A 20,399-nucleotide genomic window follows, 5' to 3' on the forward strand; every position below is an offset into this window, starting at 1 on the left:
GCTATCCTTTGCAATTTTGAAAGTTTTTCAACATCCTAATCTAGGCATTTTCCCTTGGTAGATTGGTTGCCAAAGAGCAAGATTTACAATGCAAACATAAGCAAGCTTTCCAATGCAAATGTGAGAAAGCGAAATGCAAAAAGTCTTGCCTTTACCTGTTGCTATCAGCTTTGTAAATCTATCCTATAGTTAACATGGTTTACCTATTGCCATTGCATCAATTTTGCAAATTAATACCATGCTTTACTTGTTACTTTTGTAATAACATTAAGGATCCATGATGATCCAAAATTTTTATATTCCCATGAGGCCTTTTTCTCTTCTTCTCTCCCTCTCCCTCTCCCTCCTCCCTCTTCTCCCTCCCTCCCTATTTCAAATCCAAATGGGAGCACATGTTCCCAATAGTCCCTGTAAACAAATATTGGTGGATGGAATCGACCATGTGCACCAATGAATCTAAATTTCTCTCCTTGCTTCTATATCTGGTAGGCTCATTGTCTCCTCTCAGATGATTGTGTGGTTCTCAAGTTTTAATACTTTCTATGAAGAAGCAAGCAAGCCAATTGATTTCTATATTACATTGCCTTTGCATGTATACATTCAAAATGCCAAATGTTATATATATACTCAAGGGGTATCTCGACTGGTCATACACATACTTGAAATTCATAAGCAAATAAGTCTAGTTGAGATAATAAAAATTTCTTTTGGCATGTGTTTATTGATTATTATAATGCAATTTTATTGTTCACAAATTGTATCCCATTAGCATCTACATGGATATGTGGTCGAAGAGATACAATGCATGGTTTTCCTCAAGCATGCTATTTCATTTCTTATCGCCCCACGACTCCAATTACTCAGTGTTCCTCCTTTGAAAGCACATCAAGCCTATTTGGTAAATCATGAAACTCAAAAACTCCCTTAGGCTAATCACCAAAGTCCATACTCTATTCATGGCTTGAGCATATTACATTGGATAAGCATTTTTAAAAATTCCATAATGCATGTAACCGCCCCACTTAAAGAAGCCTCCGTCCATTAGCTAAGGTCCTATGTTTATAATGTGACCCTAGGGGGATGTGGACCATAAGAGTACTAGTATGCCTTTTATAAAATTATCGTGGGATGCTTTTGATCCATCCTCATGACTTGGAAGGACACCCAAAGGATGCTTGGAAACAGTGTTGTTCATAATAAAGATTATCGATCAAGATTGTTAGTTTCGTGTACATGAATGATAGTGTTATAAATTGTGTTTAAACTGGGAGATAATAGATTCTTTGCCAATCATGGCAATCAACTACAAATTTATTTATGGCCTACTACTCCTAAAGACAAGGCTAACAAGTGAAGTCAGAGAAATGTCCTTGCCTATGGTTGATTGAGCAAAATTGAATGAGGTTAGGCCCTATAGACATATAAACCCCTATTTATAAGTTGGGGATCCTCCTTCCCCCTTTCTCCAATTGTCTTGGGGAGGGCGGCACGAGAATTCTAAGGGCATAATGCCATCATTAAGGAAGTCACGTTAAACTACCTTTCCTCGCTAGGTTAATTGACTCAACGAATTAATCATTACTAGGGGGTTGTTCAAGGACCATTGTTATCCCATCGATCTCTGCATCTCCTCTGTGTATGGACAAGATGTTGAAAGCAGTAGCTTGTCGCCGGTCTTTGCTGCGGCCTCATCTCTTTCGCCTCGCTTCTGCCTCGTCTTTTCCGCAGCTTCCATCGCGTTCTGCGTCCGATCTACCCCGCTTGGTACCCTGCCAGGTATCAGTATTCGAGCTTTACAACATCCTGCTCCACTGCATTGCGGAAATTGCGTTCCCTCCCTTCGCTGCAGACTTCATCTGGTTCTTTTGATGCATCGACGATCTCATTTTTTGTATAATTGGTGACCTTTGAGATGGACTTCATAAGTACTCCTTCCTCGATGGTATTTCTATAAATCGGAACTTCTAATCATCGCTTGGGTTGGGGCCAAGATTCGGACGGCTTGCTACTGGTCCATGGAAGTGCCCCATGAATGTGAATGCCGATAAGAGTCGTGTCTACATAGAATTTTCATCATCACTGAGTTTTCCCTCCATCTTTGGAGTCCTGGTAGAATCGTCATATGAAGATTTGCCCATGTGCAAATCTTTATATGTGCAGCTACGGGAGTATACCCACATAATTGAAGAGTGAGTCCACCAATGTCCAGCAAGAAGCCAAGATCAACTTGCTCAGATACCAAACGTTGCCAAGTAGAGCAAAGCGTATGAATGTTTAGTGCGAATTCGAACATCCAAAACACATGCCAAAATCAGCAGTATATTATGTATACCTTTGTAAGACTAGAATAAGTCCAATCATACAAATTTAGACTTTTATTTTATTTTATATTTTTGTTCTAAAGATAAAAAATCTACACACAAAATAAAAGAGAAAATGAAAGAGAAGAAAAAAGAGGTATTATGTATATGAATTTGGTAATAATGGCTATCAGCAGTATGGCTGCACATTATTGTGATTGAATGCATGCGCCATCTCATTGAGAGAAAAAGAAAGAAAAAGAAAGATATATTAATGTCCTCCGGAGGCCTCGCGGCCTATGGGACAAGGTACACCAAGAGAAAATAGGTCATACAAGCCTTGAAGGGCTGGAGCAAAGGGTGCACTAGGGCCCTTGCTGATTACTATGCTAAGCTAAAACTAAAGAGCTTAAGATCCAACCAAACTCAAATCTAAAAAACAAACAGAAAGTTGAGGCTGAGAATCCGAAATGCAGCACCGTGATGGCTCTCCCGTGAGCTGCGAGATATCTCGGATCTGTCTGTCGAGTTGTATTGCACTATGGTATGTGAGATGATATGATATATATTATGATAGTATTAAAGTCCTCTTGAGACCCTTTAGGATCTATGGGACTGTTGACCTTTATCAAACTAAATAGTGGTTAATTAGACAGTGAAAGAAATCTCTACAAAGCTTGCTATGTTGTGAGTATTTTTGTTGAGCTAGTGTGTGCGCTAGGACTTTGTTGCGGTGCAACAAGACTTCTTTTAGGTAGCTTCCAAGTGTTTGGGCTGGCTGTCCCAGTACATTTTTCAGGCTACCCCTGCTGTCAGTATGATTTTCTCTGATGCGTGCATTTGCTCCACCTTTCAGGTGCATGTGTTGCTCATCATCTACCTCCCTTGTAGGGCAGGTTTTGCATATCCTTTCCTCTCTTGGGATGCTGGGTCGTGCCCACTTGCCCTTCTCCACCTCTAGAGCATGTGAGCTGGTTCTGACATTCTTGTTAATGAAAGGTTCATTTATTAAAAAAAAAAGTGTGTGTTAGAAATCGACTAACAGAGGGTATGCTCAGCGGAAGACTGATAGCATTGCCCAGGAGCTCACACAGTGTGGTGTGGGGTGTGGAATCACAAACTTCTTAAACTTATGTGCATAACATAGGTGTGTAGACTTATCAATAGACAATCAACCAGCCAGATATAGAAGACACCAAAATAATATATTTCCATCCAAAGCTATGGACACGATACAAAAGAGATAGATCCAGAGTCCCACCGATGGTGTGGTCCTCTGATCTTACCACAAGGCCCTTCTCCTATTTGCATGCTATCTCTAGACTCGAGCCTGTGTTCTTCACCTTGAGCGTAAGTAGACTTTCCATCCAAAGATCTTTTCCACCTTGTTGTCTGGAAACCAGCCTAAGCTCAGTCTGCAGCTCCTTCAGGGTCACCTTCACCTCCTTGTGGATAGGCCCAAGGCTAGCCTTCTTGCTACTCCTGTCTGCTGTCAGAGGGCTGCTCCAGATGATGATGAATGAGGGCACAAGGTCCTCCCTTTTATAGGCCTAGAGGGAATGGTCACCTCCCCATCTATAAGCCCCCATATGAGGAGAGCATGGGGGGGGGTGGACCTAGGGATGTATAGATGGCCACATGGGCAGAGAATGGGGCTGCCACATGGGCAGCACATGGGCTGTCATGTGGACAGCACAAGAAATGCATTTGAAGGAGACCTTGTGCAGGAGAGATGGCGGGGACATATAGCCCTGGATCTGGCCTGGCAAGACGGAACTTAACAGTTGGTGTACGGCCTGCAACAGGGCCCTGTGAAGGGCACAATGACATCAGCAGAGTACGGCCCCACTGTATGGGGCTGGAGGACAGGGCTGCTGGTGGCCTGGCTGAAGGCAGGATCTGCAGTGGCCAAAGGCACCTGCATGGCAGGGTCTTTGGGCCTTGTGTGGAGCCTATGACAGGCCTGGAACAGGGCCAGCAGGTGGGTAGAGTGCTTGGGCCCATGGTGGGACGTGGCCAGGTGGGTCTAAAGAACAGCCCCCAACCAGGTTGGTTTACAGACTGGGGGGGCAGACTGGTTGGCCCAAACAAACCCTAAAAGTCGGCCCTACCGTGCCCCCTATAAAAGGAGAGGTCCCTTGGCCTCATTTCATATCTTCTGGAGCAGCAAAAGACAAGCAGTCAGGAGTAGCAGGAGACCTACTCTTGGAGCCTATTCCCGGAGGACTAGGACAGAAGGAAGAGCTGCAGACTGAGCTTGGAGGGCTGTCTACCTAGGCTGACACTCAGGGCAGCAAGGCTGAGGAGAACACTCTAGACAGAGATTCTACATACGCTTGAGGTGGAGCACGCGGGCTCAGAGATCTAGGAGTGCTTGATATCTAGTAGGAGAACCTTTTGGTATTGTATCCAGTCCTACTTTGTGGATGGACGGAAATATAAGGACGGACGGAAATATAAAGTGATGCTTCTATATTTGTCTCTGAGCATTGTCTATTTACTGGCTTGCACATCTATGCACATAAGTTTAGGAAGTTTGTGATTCCACACCCCACACCACACTAGGTGAGCTCTTGGGCAATTCTATCAGTCTTTCGCTGTGTGTACCCTCTGTTGGGTAATTTCTAACATGGTATCAGAGCCCAAGCCTAAAGGTAGGGACCTTGTTGAAGGACGACCCTGATTCATAAGCTCTTGGGAATCGACTTCCGCGACTGGAGGACAGTGCCCTTGCGAGGAGGAGGGTGACTCAGGTTCAGTCAGGTGTGTTCAGAGTTCTGGTCTACTAAAGATTGAGTTTGGTTGACTTTGCTGTGTGGTTTAGTAGCAGAGATGCTGACCTCTACAGTCTCTTCAGCCCCTGCTCTCCCTTCCTCCTCCCTTAGTTTTCTTTCATTTACTATCCCTAACTTTGGAGAGTTTGGGAAACTGGACGGGACCAACTACCCGATCTGGAAGGTGAAGATCCGGAGTCATGTAGTGGCTCGGAAGCTATGGAAACTAACAACAGGAGTGGAGGCGAAGCCGGAGGACATGGTGGACAGATAGGGGAAGATACTCATGGCAGTAGACAGAGAGGAGCTCAAAGCTTGGGAGACAAAGATGTCCATGCCCTCGCATTGATCATAGGGACTACAATGGACTCTGTGCTTCCTCATATTCAGATGGCCGAGACGTTAGTAGAGGCGTGGGTCACTCTGAAGGATCTGTACGAGTCGGACAACACCTTCGGAATTTTGATTCTTCAGCATTAGCTCTACAATCTTGATATGGAAGAGGGAGATTCGGTACATAGCCACTTGACGAAGGTCAAGGAGGTGAGGGATCAACTGGCATCAGTTGGTCAGAAGGTGGACTCATGCCATTTGGCCTTGATGGTACTGAGGAGGCTAAGACGGAGTTTCAAAAGCGTTGTTACGACTGTGACAACAAGACAAAGGACCAAACCTCTGACGTTTGAGGAGTCGGGTGATGTACTCTGGGGTCTCATGGTTAGATGGATGCTGTACTTCAGAAGGGGATAATATAGGATTACACAGGCTATTGGTGGGTGCCTTGATGAGGTGCATAGTTTGCTTCCAGGGCAAGTATACAGGCAGTACGATGGTCTGGTAGGTACTTGATGTTCTGCATTTGAGCCTTATAGCATGCTGGAGAGACTCTGCTCTTCATTTGTCTCAGGAATGCGAGATTGGAAGGAATTGGCCTTCTTCGAAGGCAGAAGGGGAAGTGTGGGTGCTTCTTCAAATCTTGGACACAGATTGCTGGAAGGTGATGGACAAGGAGTACTGAAGCCAGAAGAGTGCCTACTTGAGAGCTCAGTGAGAGTTCATGGTCTAGGTTATCTGGAAATATTCATTTGTTGCAAACCTTGCCAAAGGAAGGACGGGTTGAGAGAGACCCTCAGAGCACGGTGCCTGGAAGACTGCAGGTTGTTCACTCATTATGAGGGGGACAACTGGAAGATCATGACGGTTGGATTGCTGGAGTTCGAAGGCGGGAACATGACTGAAGGCGGTGGTGCCAAGAGGTGCTACCTGAGATGGACCTGTGTACCAGGATGGTGTGCGGAAGTGAAACGAGACCTGGTGGAGCAGGAGCCCCTGGATGAAAAGCCAGGAAAAGATTTTGACATCGAAAAGTTCCAGAGGACTACAACCAGGGAGTTACCGGAGCATCATCATCGACGTGCTGGCATTGGGCTTGGATGTGTCGGTGAGAGGGGGTGTTGGAATGGTCACCTCCCCATCTGTAAGCCCCCATATGAGGAGAGCATGGGGGGTTGGACCTAGGGATGTATAGATTGCCACATGGGCAGAGCGTGGGGCTGTCACATGGGCAGCACATGAGCTGTCATGTGGACAGCACAAGAAATGCATTAGAAGGAGACCTTGTGCAAGAGAGATGGCGGGGGCATGTAGCCCTGGATCTGGCCTGGCAAGACGGAACTTCAGAGTAGGCGTACGGCCTGCAACAGGGCCCTGTGAAGGGCGCGATGACATCAGCAGAGTACGGCCGCACTGTACGGGGCTGTACGGAGGCTTACTGGATAGAGGACAGGGCTGCTGGTGGCCTGGCTGAAGGTGGGGTCTGCAATTGCCAAAGGCGCCTGCATGGCAGGGTCTTTGGGCCTTGTGTGGAGCCTACGACAGGCGTGGAACAGGGCCAGCAGGTGGGCAGAGTGCCTGGGCTAATGGCGGGCTGCCATGTGGCCAGGTGGGTCTAGAGAACAGCACCTAACCAGGTCGGTTTACAGACTTGGGGGATTTTACTTGGTCAGTTTGCTGTGTTTTTTTTTGAGTTTATTTGGCATAAATGGCTTAGAACAACCCAATGAGGTGTTCGGAGTTCTCACATAGGAAGATAAGTTGGATGGCACCAACTACTCCTTGTGGAGTTTCATGGTTCGCAATATCTTGGTTGGCAGACATCTTTGGGATTATGTCAATGGAGATGAAGCAAGACCAGATACAGTGGCTACACCTGTCACTCCTACAGCTGGAGGCAGGGGTAGAGGTCAAAATACAGCACAAGTAGTTGGAGCTACTGCTCCAGGAGCTCCCACAGCAGAGCAGAAAAGATGGGACTCTAGAGTTGCACAAGTTCTTTCAGTGATTTCTCTCTCTGTCAAGAGGTTCATTATACCTCACATTTGGTCATGCAAGACATCAATGGCATCTTGGGAGATAGTAGAGAGTATGTTTGCAGCAAGAAATGATGCCACGGTTTCCTTTCTGAAGCGAGAGCTTTTCCATACGCATATGGATGAGGGAGATTCCATGAATTCTCACCTCACAAAGCTTCAGGACTTCAGGGAACAATTGCTGAATATTGATGAAGTCATTCTGGATTCAGAGATGATCATCACCACTCTGAATTCTCTTCTTGAGTCCTATCTTGGTTTCCACACCTCGCTGAATTTGTCATTGAGGGGGGGCATCAATCCTCCTTTCACGAGTTGGTAGGACTTATGTTGAGCAGACACGAAGAAATATGGCAACCCGGGCTGGCGAGCATTCCATGCTTTCCAAGTTCAAGCCCAAGGGGAAAGGGCAGCAAAAGCAACATGCCAATTAGCCCGCACATAAGCATAAAGCTGATTCAAGACAGCCCTCTTATAAGGCTAAGGGTGATGCAGATAAGTAGAAAGAGAAGGGCATTTGTCATTTTTGCAAGAAGCTAGGTCATTATATTGGTGAATGTAAGAAGCGCATAGCTAAAGAGAAGAAAAGGGATTCAAGTATGGCTGTGTCAGATGCATCAGCTCCTCATGATGGGGGAGATATTGCAGCCAACTTTGTGGAAGAGCACTATGCATTTCTGACTTGCACTTCAGATTTTTCAGTGGGTAGTTCAGATGCTACAGCCACTAATGATGATAATCCTTATGCTTTCTTGACTTGCAGTTATGATCCTTCAAAGGATGCATGCTCACTCAGTGTCAATGAGACTGAATACTTGGTATTTTGACAGTGAAGGTGACTTGTGTAAATAATTCTTCTTATTCAGTGTGTGGAGTGGGAGACATTATTCTCACATCCACTGATGGCACAGATTTCAGAATTTTAGATGTTCTCTATGTGCTAGGCATAAAGAAGAATTTGCTTTCAGTGCCCTCTCTTAATCGAGGAGGATTTCGGGTTGTTTTTTATGATGATAAGTGCATAGTCAAAGACAAAGAGAATGACTATGCTTTGATGTTGTCTGGCACTTGGTATCGGGGTCTTTTTCAGCTTGATTTATATGAAAAAAGATTCGATTTTGCATTATCAGTTAGCACTCCCACTGCTGCGATGCAGAATGCAGAGTTATGGCATGCTAGGTATGGGCACATGAGCTATGGCAGCTTAATGACACTTCAGAGGCATGATATGGTTGATGCATTGCCTCCTTTAGAGTCACCTCCTCCTCATGCATGTGAGGGTTGATTCCTTGGTAAGATGCATAGACTTCCTTTCAAGAAGGATGGTGCAGTGAAAGCTACACGGAAATTACAGCTTATTCACAGTGATGTATGCGGTTCCATGAGGACACCTGCTTTTGGGGGTTATCTTTATTTTGTTACATCCATAGATGACTTCACCAACTACACTTGTGTCTATGGTCTCAATGCAAAATCATAAGTGTTTATGCATTTCAAACACTTTGTGGCTATAGTTGAGAATGAGACAGGACTCAAGGTGCAGACACGTCTCACAGATCGAGGGGGAGAGCATATGTCTCATGAATTTGAGGCATTTTTGAAGGAGAAAGGTATCACGCATCAGCTCACAGTGAGGCTTACACCTCAACAGAATGGCAAAGCTGAGTGGAAGAATCGCACTGCTATGGAGGTGGATAGATGCATGCTTACAAGTAAGAAGTTGCCTCACAGGTTTTGGCTTGAAGGCCTCATGTGTGCAAACTATATTTTGAATCGGGCTCCCATAAAGGCTTTAGTGACAATCATTCCCTATGAGGCATGGCATGGGAGAAAGCCTTCAGTGGACCATTTCAAAGTTTTTGGTTGTGTTGCATATGCCCACGTGCCTGTGGAGTTTCGACACAAGTTGTCAGATAACGCACTTAAATGCATTTTTGTGGGGTATAGTTCACAAAGCAAAGGCTATCGTCTCTACAATCCTGCTACACGCAAGATTTTTGTGAGTAGAGATGTTATATTCTCTGAAAATTCAGCACATACACATGCTGAATTTCAGATTCCAGCTTCTTCAGATGATGTGTTTGAGGGGATGCTTCCTATAGCATTTGGTTCCCCCGTTGAAAATCAGAATTTACAGAAACCTCCTCCTGATCCACATGTCCCTATTCAGCCACCGGCTGATTTTGTACCTCCACAAGGTGTGGATAAAGTTGTCAGGCAAGAGATTCAAGAGATACACACAGCCAAAACAGTCCCGAATCGGTTGCTACAGACTCTCAAGGAGAGTAGGCTTGAGGCCCCATTGCCTGGCAGGACTCGTAGTGCTGTAAGGCACACAGGGGGGGCTCTTTCAGTTGCGACAGCTTATGCAGGGACTCTTCTTGATGAAGAGGAGCTTAACTCTTTTGAAGAAGCAAATGATAATGTGCATTGGATGCATGCCATGCACAATGAGTTGCAATCCATAGAAAAAAATCGGACTTGGGGATGTTGTGGATTTGCCACCAGGTAAACATGCCACCAGGTAAACATGCCATTAGTACCAAGTGGGTTTTCAAGGTAAAAAGGAAGCCAGATGCGTCTATTGACAGGTACAAGGCAAGGCTGGTTGCCAAAGGCTATGCATAGAAGAAGGGCATAGATTATGAGGAGACTTTTGCTCCTACATCCCGGATGACCACCATACGATTAGTTATTGCAGTGGCTGCAAATTTTGTGTGGAATGTCCATCCGTTGGACATAAAAACAGCTTTCCTTAATGGGGATTTGCAGGAAGACGTTTATGTCAAGCAACCTCCTGGATTTGAACTTTTTGGCAATGCACTTCAGGTTTGCAAGCTTAACAAAGCTTTATATGGGCTGAAACAAGCCCCACGTGCATGGTATGCCAAGATAGATGCATTCCTGGCAAGTAAGGGATTACATAATAGTCCCACGAAAATCACCCTCTACATCAAGAAGGATGGGGGGAATATTTTGGTCATCATTCTTTATGTAGATGACATGCTGCTCACAGGGTCAAATGAGGATATAATTGCAGATTTCAAAGCTGAGTTGAAAGCTGAATTTGACATGACAGATTTGGGCATGTTAAATTTTTATTTGGGGATCCAGTTTATACAAGACAAGTGTGGCATCGTTATGTCTCAATCCAAGTATGTGCAGAAGCTCTTGGATAGGTTCAACATGCATGATTGTAAGCCTATTGCCACTCCCATGGAGCCGGGGCTGAAGCTTACTATGTATGATGCAGGTGAATCAGTGGATGTCACACTTTACAGTCAGGCTGTTGGATGCCTCATCTACTTGTGCAATACATGGCCCGATATTCAATATGCAATATCTCAGGTGAGCATATATATGCACAGTCCAAAGACAACACATTGGCAGGCTGTAAAACACATCTTCAAATATTTGCAAGGCTTACAAAGTCTTTTGGCTTGATGTTTCCCTGGGGGGTGACTTGCAGATGCATGCTTACAGTGATTCAAATTGGGCTGGAGACTATGATACTAGGCAATCCACTAGTGGTAATTGTTTCTTTTTTGGCAACGCTTGCATTTCTTGGCTGAGCAAGAGGCAATCTACTGTGGCTACTTCCTCATGTGAAGCTGAGTATAGGGCAGCTTTCACAGCGACAGTTGAGTGTGTTTAGCTGCGACGTTTGTTCGCTGATCTTTGTCTCATATTGGAGGGTCCTTCTCCAATTCTTACTTATAGTCAGAGTGCTATTGCAGTGGCAAAGAATCTTGTGTTTTATGCTCGCACGAAGCACATTGAGGTTCATTATCATTATGTCAGAGAGAAGTTGCATGCAAGGGAGATCAGTATGATCTTTGTGTCAACACATGACAATGTTGTAGACATTTTCACCAAAGTACTTCCACGTGAGAAGTTTGAGGCATTTCGTAGTGCCCTAAACTTATCTCCTTTTGGTGATTGATCACTACCTTGTACACCACATTGGCACTGTAGGGGGTGTTAGAATTTGGTACTAGTGCAATTCACCAAATAATCATATGATGTGGTTGAGAATGACATTAGTGCCATTCAATACATGGAGAGCAGAGAATAGCACTGGTGACATTCTCCAAATAATCATATGATATTGTGGAGAATGGCACTGGTGCCATTGTCCAACCATCATGTGTTGTGGAGAATAGAATTGTTGTGGAGAATGGAACCAACATCATGGAGGATGGCACCAATTCCACTATCCACAAACTCTCATGCAGGATTCTTCACATACTCTCATGGAATATGGCTACAAACTCCCATTGAGATTGGCATTAGTGCTCAAATGAATTTGTGGATAATGGCACTGGTGCCGTTCTCCAAAACATCATGTGGTTACTTAGAGAATGACAATTGTAGGCAGTGGCTAATGCAATGTATTAAATGGGTTAGGGACACTTTTCCCTCTTAGAGGTTTTTCCTCCTAACCACGGTCTAATCTCTAACTATGGTTAGTGATTAGATAGGGTTTTGTCACTTAGACAAAACCCTCATCTCTTTCATTGTACTACTCTTCAGTTCAGTACACTTTGGGGAGTGAACTGCGTTCAGCTCACTCTCTCCAATTTGCTCACTCTTGCTCTTACTTCAATTCTTTTCTCACATCCACACCGCACACCACACTGTGTGAGCTCCTGGGCAATTCTATCAGTCTTTCGCTGTGCGTACCCTCTGTTGGGTAATTTCTAACAGGCTGGCCAACCAACCGACCCATCAACCTAAAATTGCTGACCTGTTGGTCGGTCAACCTGCCACAAAATGCCTCTTTTGGGGCTCTCTTTTCCAGGGCCTTTGGCCCACCCTCCAAGGGTTGTAGCCCTCCTTTCAAGGCAGGGTCCCAGCCCCTTCTGTCTGCTATATAAGGCTTGGTTGGCTTGCTTCAACCAGCCCAAGCAGCCCCTCCAAGATGGCCGACCCTCGTGTTGGTACACCCTCCATTAATGCGCCTCCTTGCAAGACGGGGGTTTCCATTTTGCCTAGCAAAAACCCCGGAGCGACGAGCGGACAAAAGGTGGAAGGGGTCAAAATATATAAGCTCAAGTCATTTTTGGGGAGCACAAAATTTCAAATTATTTCAAGGAATATTAAGTAAATATGAAATATTGATGAACACAGATAGATATAAATATACCTTTATATAATATACATATATAATGTCTAATTGGCGACTTATTTTATGACTTTTAAATATCCTTTCTTTTCCTTTCACCATTGGTTGGATCATGAAATTTTGAGCAAATCCTCTTTACAGCTCCTCAGGATGAGCTAATAAAAATATATAACGTCTTTCTAATAGACCCTCTGAGTGTATTTTGCTAGAAGAATATGGTTTGCAGAGCTTGTCCCAACACTATTCCACCGGCGAGAGCCTTCATAACTTTTGCTCCTTAGCTCAGATTGAGGAGCTATAAAAAGGAAAAATATTCAAAATTTCATGATCTATGCAATGGTAGGCTTAAATTTATAATTTTTATAGGTATAGAAGAGATAAATTGGAAATTTCAAGATGTATATGAGAGTTACAATTTTTTCCTAATTCATATTATGATAGGAAGGAGTTCAGCAGGGATCACATTTCCTTAAAAGTACTTAGGTTTGGAGAATTGGGAATATTTCAAAAATACCTCCCTTGCCTTCCCATATTTGATAATGTATTAGAGATAAATTAATGATCGATAATGATGGCTTCAATTATGAGATTTTCAATATCCTTTTCCTACTCATCCAAGGAATATGGTATGCATTGTTACATGAGAGCTTCTCAATACTTCAAATATGGGATTGCTAAAGCTAAGGGAAAACCTTTGAAATCGATTGAATTACCATAATCCTTAAAAGAGAGTATGGTAGGGAGGGATTTATAGGAGTTTCTAAAGTGTTCACTATTTGTTCATATATAGATGATGTTCTCTAAAATGAGGGTTATAATGATAAATAAGTAAGTAAATGGTTCCATAAATGAGAAATTAAGAAAGAATTGTATATTCCTTTGAGAAATATACTAGCATGGTTGGTGTCAAACATTATCGCTCGGACTTTTTTGCTCGGAAATGTGCACATCCCTTGCAGGACTTGTTGCAGGTCATGAACCTGCCCACATTCTCTGCATGCTGGCGCCTCCAGCCTGCTCATCTGCTGCAGCATCTCCACCTCCTGTGCACCTTTATCAGGGGCCTGTTCCAGCCCGCACATCCAAGACATGCTGCGCCTGTGCCAGGCTATTGTGTGCTGTCCACATGGCAGCCCTTCTGCCTTTTTCCTGTGAGGTGCTGCCCTTGTGGCAGCCCCCTCTCCACCATGGGTCTCCTGCCCACATGACAGCCAAGATGCTGCCCATGTGGCAGGCCATTTCATCTCTGGTCCACCCCCCTGATGCACTCCTCATTTGGGGGCTCACAGATGGGGAGGTGACCATTCCAACAGTGTGTGGGTGTGGGTGCACAGATCTATTTGGTGCACTCTTTTTCCTATGCCGTAGCCTTTTCAGCCCATCTCCCTGCTGTTTTCCATTCTTACTCTGTTTGACTAGAAGTTTCATTGGGCCTTTCCGGGCCACACCTCCTTTTAATTTGCATATCTCTCAGCTCAAAAGCTTATTATCTCTTACTTCCAAAAAAATTTGATGACTTAGGGCTCCCTAAATTTTTATTGGGGAAGGGAGAAGAGAGGAGAGCGTGTTGCCACGGCAGCGAGAGAGAGAGAGAGAGAGAGAGAGAGAGAGAGAGAGAGAGAGAGAGAGTGAGATGATCTAATGCAAGTGCTAACCCAGCTATTGGCAGGCTGTTTGCTATTCGCAATTGGCATTGGGCTGCATTTTGCAAGTGTATGATCTACATTTGTGGATTCCTTTTTCCTTAAAAGCTTGGCCACATCTGTTTTTCAAAATTACCCACATTGTGGATGATGTGGCCATGCTGAAACCTTCACCTTCATTCTTCCTCAGGTCAGCTTTGATGCTAGAGATAACTTCTTGGCATGTGGCATGAAAGTCAAAGGTAGACCTATACCAGCTCCAAATTTAGATGGCTTTGCTTTGCATTTGCCAAGTTAGCTATGATTTTGTGGTTCTACAGACCAGCTAGAAACATATGATTGTGGGTTATTGCCCTGAAAATTAAAGGTTCCTCTAGCTGGAACCCATCTATTTCGCAGGTTCTGGGAGGGCATGTTCCACTAGCTAGCTATAAGAGTGCTTGATCAAAACTCATCCTTAGCATCAAGCACTTGTGCCAAGGCTAGGGATCATCCTCTTGCTATTTTTAAGGTGCTTCCAGAGCAGTATCCCTGTTAAGGTTGATACAAACGTGTTCAAGAATTTGTGTGAAGGAAAACTAGTTGGTTTGTCATGCTACCCTAGGTTAAACTTAACTTCATGGGAAATAATCCTTTAATGCATTGTCAAAACGTCAAAGACTTAACATTATGCCCTTGCTAATCTACTCCAACTTTTACTGAGAAGGGTGTCTCTTAACATCTCTTGCGTATACTGAAGGATTATCATCGCTGATATCATATTTGTAGCAACCAAATTTCTAGTTGTAGTGAGATCTTTTTCCAGTCGAGCTTCCTATTGAGTTACATGTGTGATAGATAGTATTGATTTGATGTTGGGATTTTCTCCATCAACTTGTGCACTATCTTTCAGAGTGTCTCAAGAAATCTGTAGGCAAACACAAGACCCCCTTCTTTAGGTATCTACTCTTTCAACCCCCTTCTCTCCACTCCTTCTACTCTTTCAACCCCTTTCTCTCCATGCCTTCTCTCCACTCTCTCCCCCTTCTTTCGAGTCTTCTCAGCCCACTCAAGTTCTAGGCTTGAGCCCACTCTATCAAGATTCAGCCCCCCTTCTCTCCACTCTCTCCCTCCTCTCTCAGCCCCCCCTTCTCTCAATGGCTCCTCCCTGTGGCCTCCACCAAGACCACAAATCCGAGTGGTGGAAGGAGGTGAAACCTGGACGCCTCTATTATAAGTCAAAAGGAGGAGCACGCAAGTGGCATTGTCCCTATTGTAATGAAGAAAAATCTGGAGGCTCAGATTGAGTGTGGAATCATTTATTGAAAATAAAGAACGGAGGCATTAATTGCTGCCTTGCAATTATCCTAGTTGCAAATACCGGACATTTTCGGGCACTTGCAGCTAGGTTGGATGCCAATGCAGCACAACAAAATGGTCTTGATCCTCATGGTCCAGCACAGGCAGCCCCACATGCCAGTGCAATAGCTTCTCCTTCTGCTTCTATTTCCCTTCTTTGGGACTATAGCTTTACATGCACATATGGGGACTCCCACTTCATCATCCCCCAGCTCGAGAGTCGTGCAGGCCAGCCTTGTGGCCTCATGGCATCCTAGGAGGAGGGCACATGTAGATGCTGCAGTGGGCCCATTCTTTTATGGAGCACAACAAAAGCCCACAATCCTTACTTCAAAGAAGATTGCAGCGCTTGGACCTAGTAACACTTCTCCCACATGTGAGGCCTGGCGCACCACAATTTTGGCGACCGCCATAGAGCAGGCTTTGGCTCCCATAAAAGACATATGGTTGAAATGTGGTGTTTCATTGATGGGAGATGGATGGAGTGACACTAGGAGTCGCTCTATTCAGGGCATCATTGCATACTCTAGAGGGCCAAGCTTTTTCATTAAAGCTATTGATAATTTAGAGGAGGGAAAGTTAGCCGAGAGGTTGGCTAGGATTTGGATGGGGTCCACTGAGCATGTGGGGCAGATCAGGTTATTTAGTTTGTTTCTGATGGTGAGAAGTCCAACAGGGCAGCAGGGAGGATTTTGGAAGAGAAGTACCCTCACCTTACCTTCACTCCTTGCATGGCACATGGGCTGAATAATCCCTTGAAGGATATTGGTAAGTTGGATTGGGTGCATCCTACCAATGGGGTCCCCCAGTTGGTGAAAAATTCTATTAATTAACTAGTTAGTGTGGGGGGAGTGGTATATGATGGCAAAATATTTAGGGAGAAAGGGGGAGGGGGAGGGGCATTAAAGAGGGATGTGTGAGATTGGAGGGGGGGGGGACCACTTATGAAGGGCATTAAAGAGGAAAGGACTTAGGATATCCCAAGGAGGGGGATGAGGGAGGATATATAATACTATTATAAGGAAAGGGTCACATAATATTACTTTATAGCTTAGTGGAAAGGCTCATGTGTGGGGAAAAGAAGGTTTTGAGTTAGAATCTTTTCGTTGAACGTTTGGGGAAGCCCCCTTTGCCATGGAGAAACATAATTTAAAGCATAAATAAATTAAGCCACAGACTTAGATAAACATAGGTTAATTAAAGCATAAATAAATCAAGCCATAGATAAACATAGGTTAATTAAGCTTCCATGCACCAAAACTAATTAATTAATGGATTGGAATAGGAGAGGTGATATGCGTAATCATGTTGTATCTTTCATCACTTGCCATCACTACGTTTTGGCTATTTTTGGGAAGATATCCCCAGAAAGAAATCTCTTGAAGTATTCCGACACACACTTTTCTTATAATCTCATCATGTTGAACCTTTTTAAGTTGGAAGCTCAATTGAGGCAGCTTGTTGTTTTGGCTGAGTGGGATGCTAGCGTGAACGGAATATGCAGGGGCTTAGAGACTTAAGTCCATCGTCTTGGATGACCTCTTTTGGGATGATGTTCATCTTTTGCTTCAGGTTACAAAGCCAATTCTTTTGATGTTGACGCTTATTGATGGAGACGGTCCTTGTATTGGGAAGGTGTATGAAGGGATGGATAGGATGATTGAGGTTGTATGCTTGCAAGAAGGAAGAGTTGAGGACGCTGGCAACCTCTCGGTGGACATACGATCATTCACCTTTGGAGGCTGCAGCCTTTGTTTTGGATCCGGAATTTGAAGGGAAGGGGCAAGAAACAGATAAAGAGGTGGTGCAAGGATGGGAGAAGATATTGAGATGACTTGTCTCAAGTGCAGATGATAGGAGAAAAGTGCGGGAGAAGCTGTCATGAAGGAAACATGGTGAGTCGAAGAGAGAGAGAGATAGGCTAGGGTGAGAGGAAATGATAGAGGGATAGATCATGAAATATAGCAGATAAAGCTTGCTCCTCAAGTCCAGCAGATCTGGCGAAAAGATTCTCGAGGGCTGAACTATTGAGGTCAAGATGATGAAGTAGATTCTTAGCCAGCCAAGCGCGAGTGCCTTCTCATTCTTCTCATCCCAAGCTATAGGACTTGTGCTGATAGGTCTTCACCACGAGGACGAGGCTCCATGTGTGTAAACCGAGGTAACGAACTTGCAGCACCAGATGAAGAAGCAACAAGTATGGTGGACTCCAAAACACAATAGAAGCCTCCACGTGTGCAAGACGGCTGAAGAGGTGCTCCTGTAGATAGTTGATGCAGCTGTTCGAAGGCCTGAAGTACTTCAAAGGCACACGCAGGTCTGAAATGTGCAAGGCGGTTAATGTAGATGGCTAGGCGATAGCTGTAGGTGCTCCAGATGCAAAGGTAGGCCTTGAAATGTATAAGGTGGCTCAATAGGACAGCTCCGAAGTGCTGCAGCAGGTCACCAAAGCAAAAGTCGGCTGGTATATGTATGCTGGAGGGCTAGAAATAGCTCGGAGGTGGCTCTGTTGTAGGCGTCTATGCAGCAGCAGCACATAAAACCTTAGATTCGGCGGTGGAGAGCTCCACACGTGCACACCAGCCTTGAAGTCTGTGCCGACCAGCCAGCTAACAGGCCATCAAGAGCGCCTAGAGCTCTGAAATGGCCCGAATGAAGGCATCAAAACGGGTGCAAACAGCTGAAAGGAAGAGGCGAATAGAGGCGGCAGGCTGTGGATGTTGGAAAGGTCACCTCCCCATCTGTAAGCCCCCATATGAGGAGAGCATGGGGGAGGGAGACCTAGGGGAGTACCCCACAGAAAAAGAGAGAAAGGGGCTGCCACATAGACAGCATCATGGCTGTCATGTGGGCAGCACATCTAGAGCTGTTACGGGCAGATCAGAGGGCCAGAATAGTGCGGAAGCATGGCAGATCTGTACGGATTACAGAGGCCTGCTGTACGGCTGGTTTCAGGGACATGTATGGAGCTCGGGCAGGAGCCCTAGAGTTGGAACAAGCCTGGAGCAGAGGCAAGATAGTCTGGGACAGATTGCGATGGATCTAGGACATGGAGGCGCATTGTTTGCGGCAGGTTTGGGGGGGGTTGGACCCTGAATATATATAGGAGTGCATCTGTCCTTGAAAGGAGAGCCAAAGCCCTAGTGTTGTGTGCCAAGGGACCTTGTAATGAGAGCCCTTTAAGGGCGGTTTTCCAGCAGACTGGTCGGCCTGTTTGGGTTGGCCAGAATGATGCTGCTGGTTGGTTTTGTGGAGCAGGCCTTGGGCCTATATAAAGAGGCCATTGGGCCTCATTCATTTATCACTTGGAGCAGCAGTTGGGGAGCAGACAGCAGCAGCAGCAGCAGCAAGCGCACCCTTGGACCTACACACAGGAGGAGAAGGAGGCTGACGTAGGGCTGCAAACTGAGCTCAAGGTGCTGCCCACCTAGGCTGGCTTCCGGACAGCAAGGTGGAATGGATCTAGACAGAGAGTCTACATTTGCTCGAGGTGGAGCACGTGGGCTTAGAGATCTAGAAGTGCTTGACATCTAGTAGGAGAACCTTTTGGTATTGTATCCTGTCCTACTTTGTGGACGGACGGAAATATAAAGAGTTGCTTCTATATTTGTTTTTGAGCGTTGTCTATTTATTGGCTTGCACTTCTTTGCACATAAGTTGAGAAGTCTGTTTTTCAGATGGTCTGGACTTTACCTGGCTGCTTCTGCTGCCCCCCTCCCGACATCTCCTCCTTCCCGCAGCCCCTTCCACCTCCTCCGCCATCGCTCCCCCTTGCCGCCTCATCCCTCTACCTCCTCCGCTACCTCTCCGCCCCCCCTCCCCGTCTCCCCTCGCCTACCCTCCCTGCCTCCCCCTGCCTGGTCTCCCCGCGCTGTCCCCCCTGCCTCCCCTCTCCGCTTCCCTGCTCCCCCTCCTCCTCCCCTCCCCGCTGTTTCTTCCGCCTCCCCCGCTGCCCCTCCCTGCCTCCTTCCGCCGCCTCTACCACCTCCCCCCGCCGCCTTCTCCGCCTCCTGCTGCCCCTACCTCCTCCCCCCTCTGCTTTCTCTGCCTCCTTCTCTCCTCCCCCCCTTGCCGGTTTCCTTCTTCCACCTCCTCTTCGCCTCTTGCCCTCGCCTTCTCTCCCTCCTCGCCTTCTCGTTCCCCCCCTCCTTCTCCACCCTCCTTGCCTCCCTCCTTCCTCTTCCGTCCTTACCTCCCCGCACTCCGCCTCGTCTCCGCCTCCCCCTCTGATGTTTTTCTCCCTTTTCTTCTTCCTCTCTGCAGAGGGAGCATTTGCGCTTGTTAAGGCGAAAGAAAACCTTGGTGGTGACCCTTGGTCTGGCCAGAGGGGCTCTATGGCAACATTGTCGAATCCCACGGCCGTTAAGGTTCTTTTTTCCCCAGCTGACAAGCAACAGCTACAGCTGGCAGTTCAGTCCCTCGAGGACAAGGCGCTTGTGGGCCTCACGCCTACATAGAGACAGGTGTGAGAGTGGATCTAGGCGAGCTTGGCATTAGAAGGAGACCACATCCAGGAGGTCAATATCAATGGATGAGGCGTTTTCCTCATCCAGTTGAGCTCCCCCGACACTGCCTCGACACTTGTGGAGTAGAGCCCCATCCTCCTCAGCTCACATCTTGTTTATCTCTTTCCTTGGTATCATGGGTTCACAGTGGAGGACATGGATAAGACACACCATGTTCAACGTTTTCCGGTTACACTTTGCTTCCCAGGGCTCCCTAAGGAGTATCGAGCCATCCTCCCTTCCATTGGTCGGGCATTTGACACAGTGCTCGAGTCTCCATTAGAGTCGGTAGCCTCAGTTTTAGCAGATGATGGAGTCCCAAGGATCAAACTGGTGGTTGAGAGC

At 45.9% G+C, this 20,399-nt stretch overlaps 1 protein-coding gene across 1 annotated transcript in view; it reads left to right on the forward strand.

The window, feature by feature from the left end:
* The first annotated feature begins 1,496 nt into the window (after positions 1-1,496).
* Positions 1,497-20,399, forward strand: part of ATP5 (delta subunit of Mt ATP synthase) — a 64,600-nt gene continuing 45,697 nt past the window's right edge. Inside the window, exon 1 of the mRNA XM_087384323.1 lies at positions 1,497-1,776. Coding sequence (XP_087240449.1) covers positions 1,639-1,776 — 138 coding nt within the window. The 5' untranslated portion in view covers positions 1,497-1,638. The remainder of the gene's footprint in view (positions 1,777-20,399) is intronic.

The sequence above is a fragment of the Dipteris shenzhenensis genome, chromosome 13 (assembly GCF_047967505.1).
Source record: "Dipteris shenzhenensis isolate YYH24624 ecotype China chromosome 13, Dip_SZ_1.0, whole genome shotgun sequence".
Classification (NCBI taxonomy): Eukaryota; Viridiplantae; Streptophyta; class Polypodiopsida; order Gleicheniales; family Dipteridaceae; genus Dipteris; species Dipteris shenzhenensis.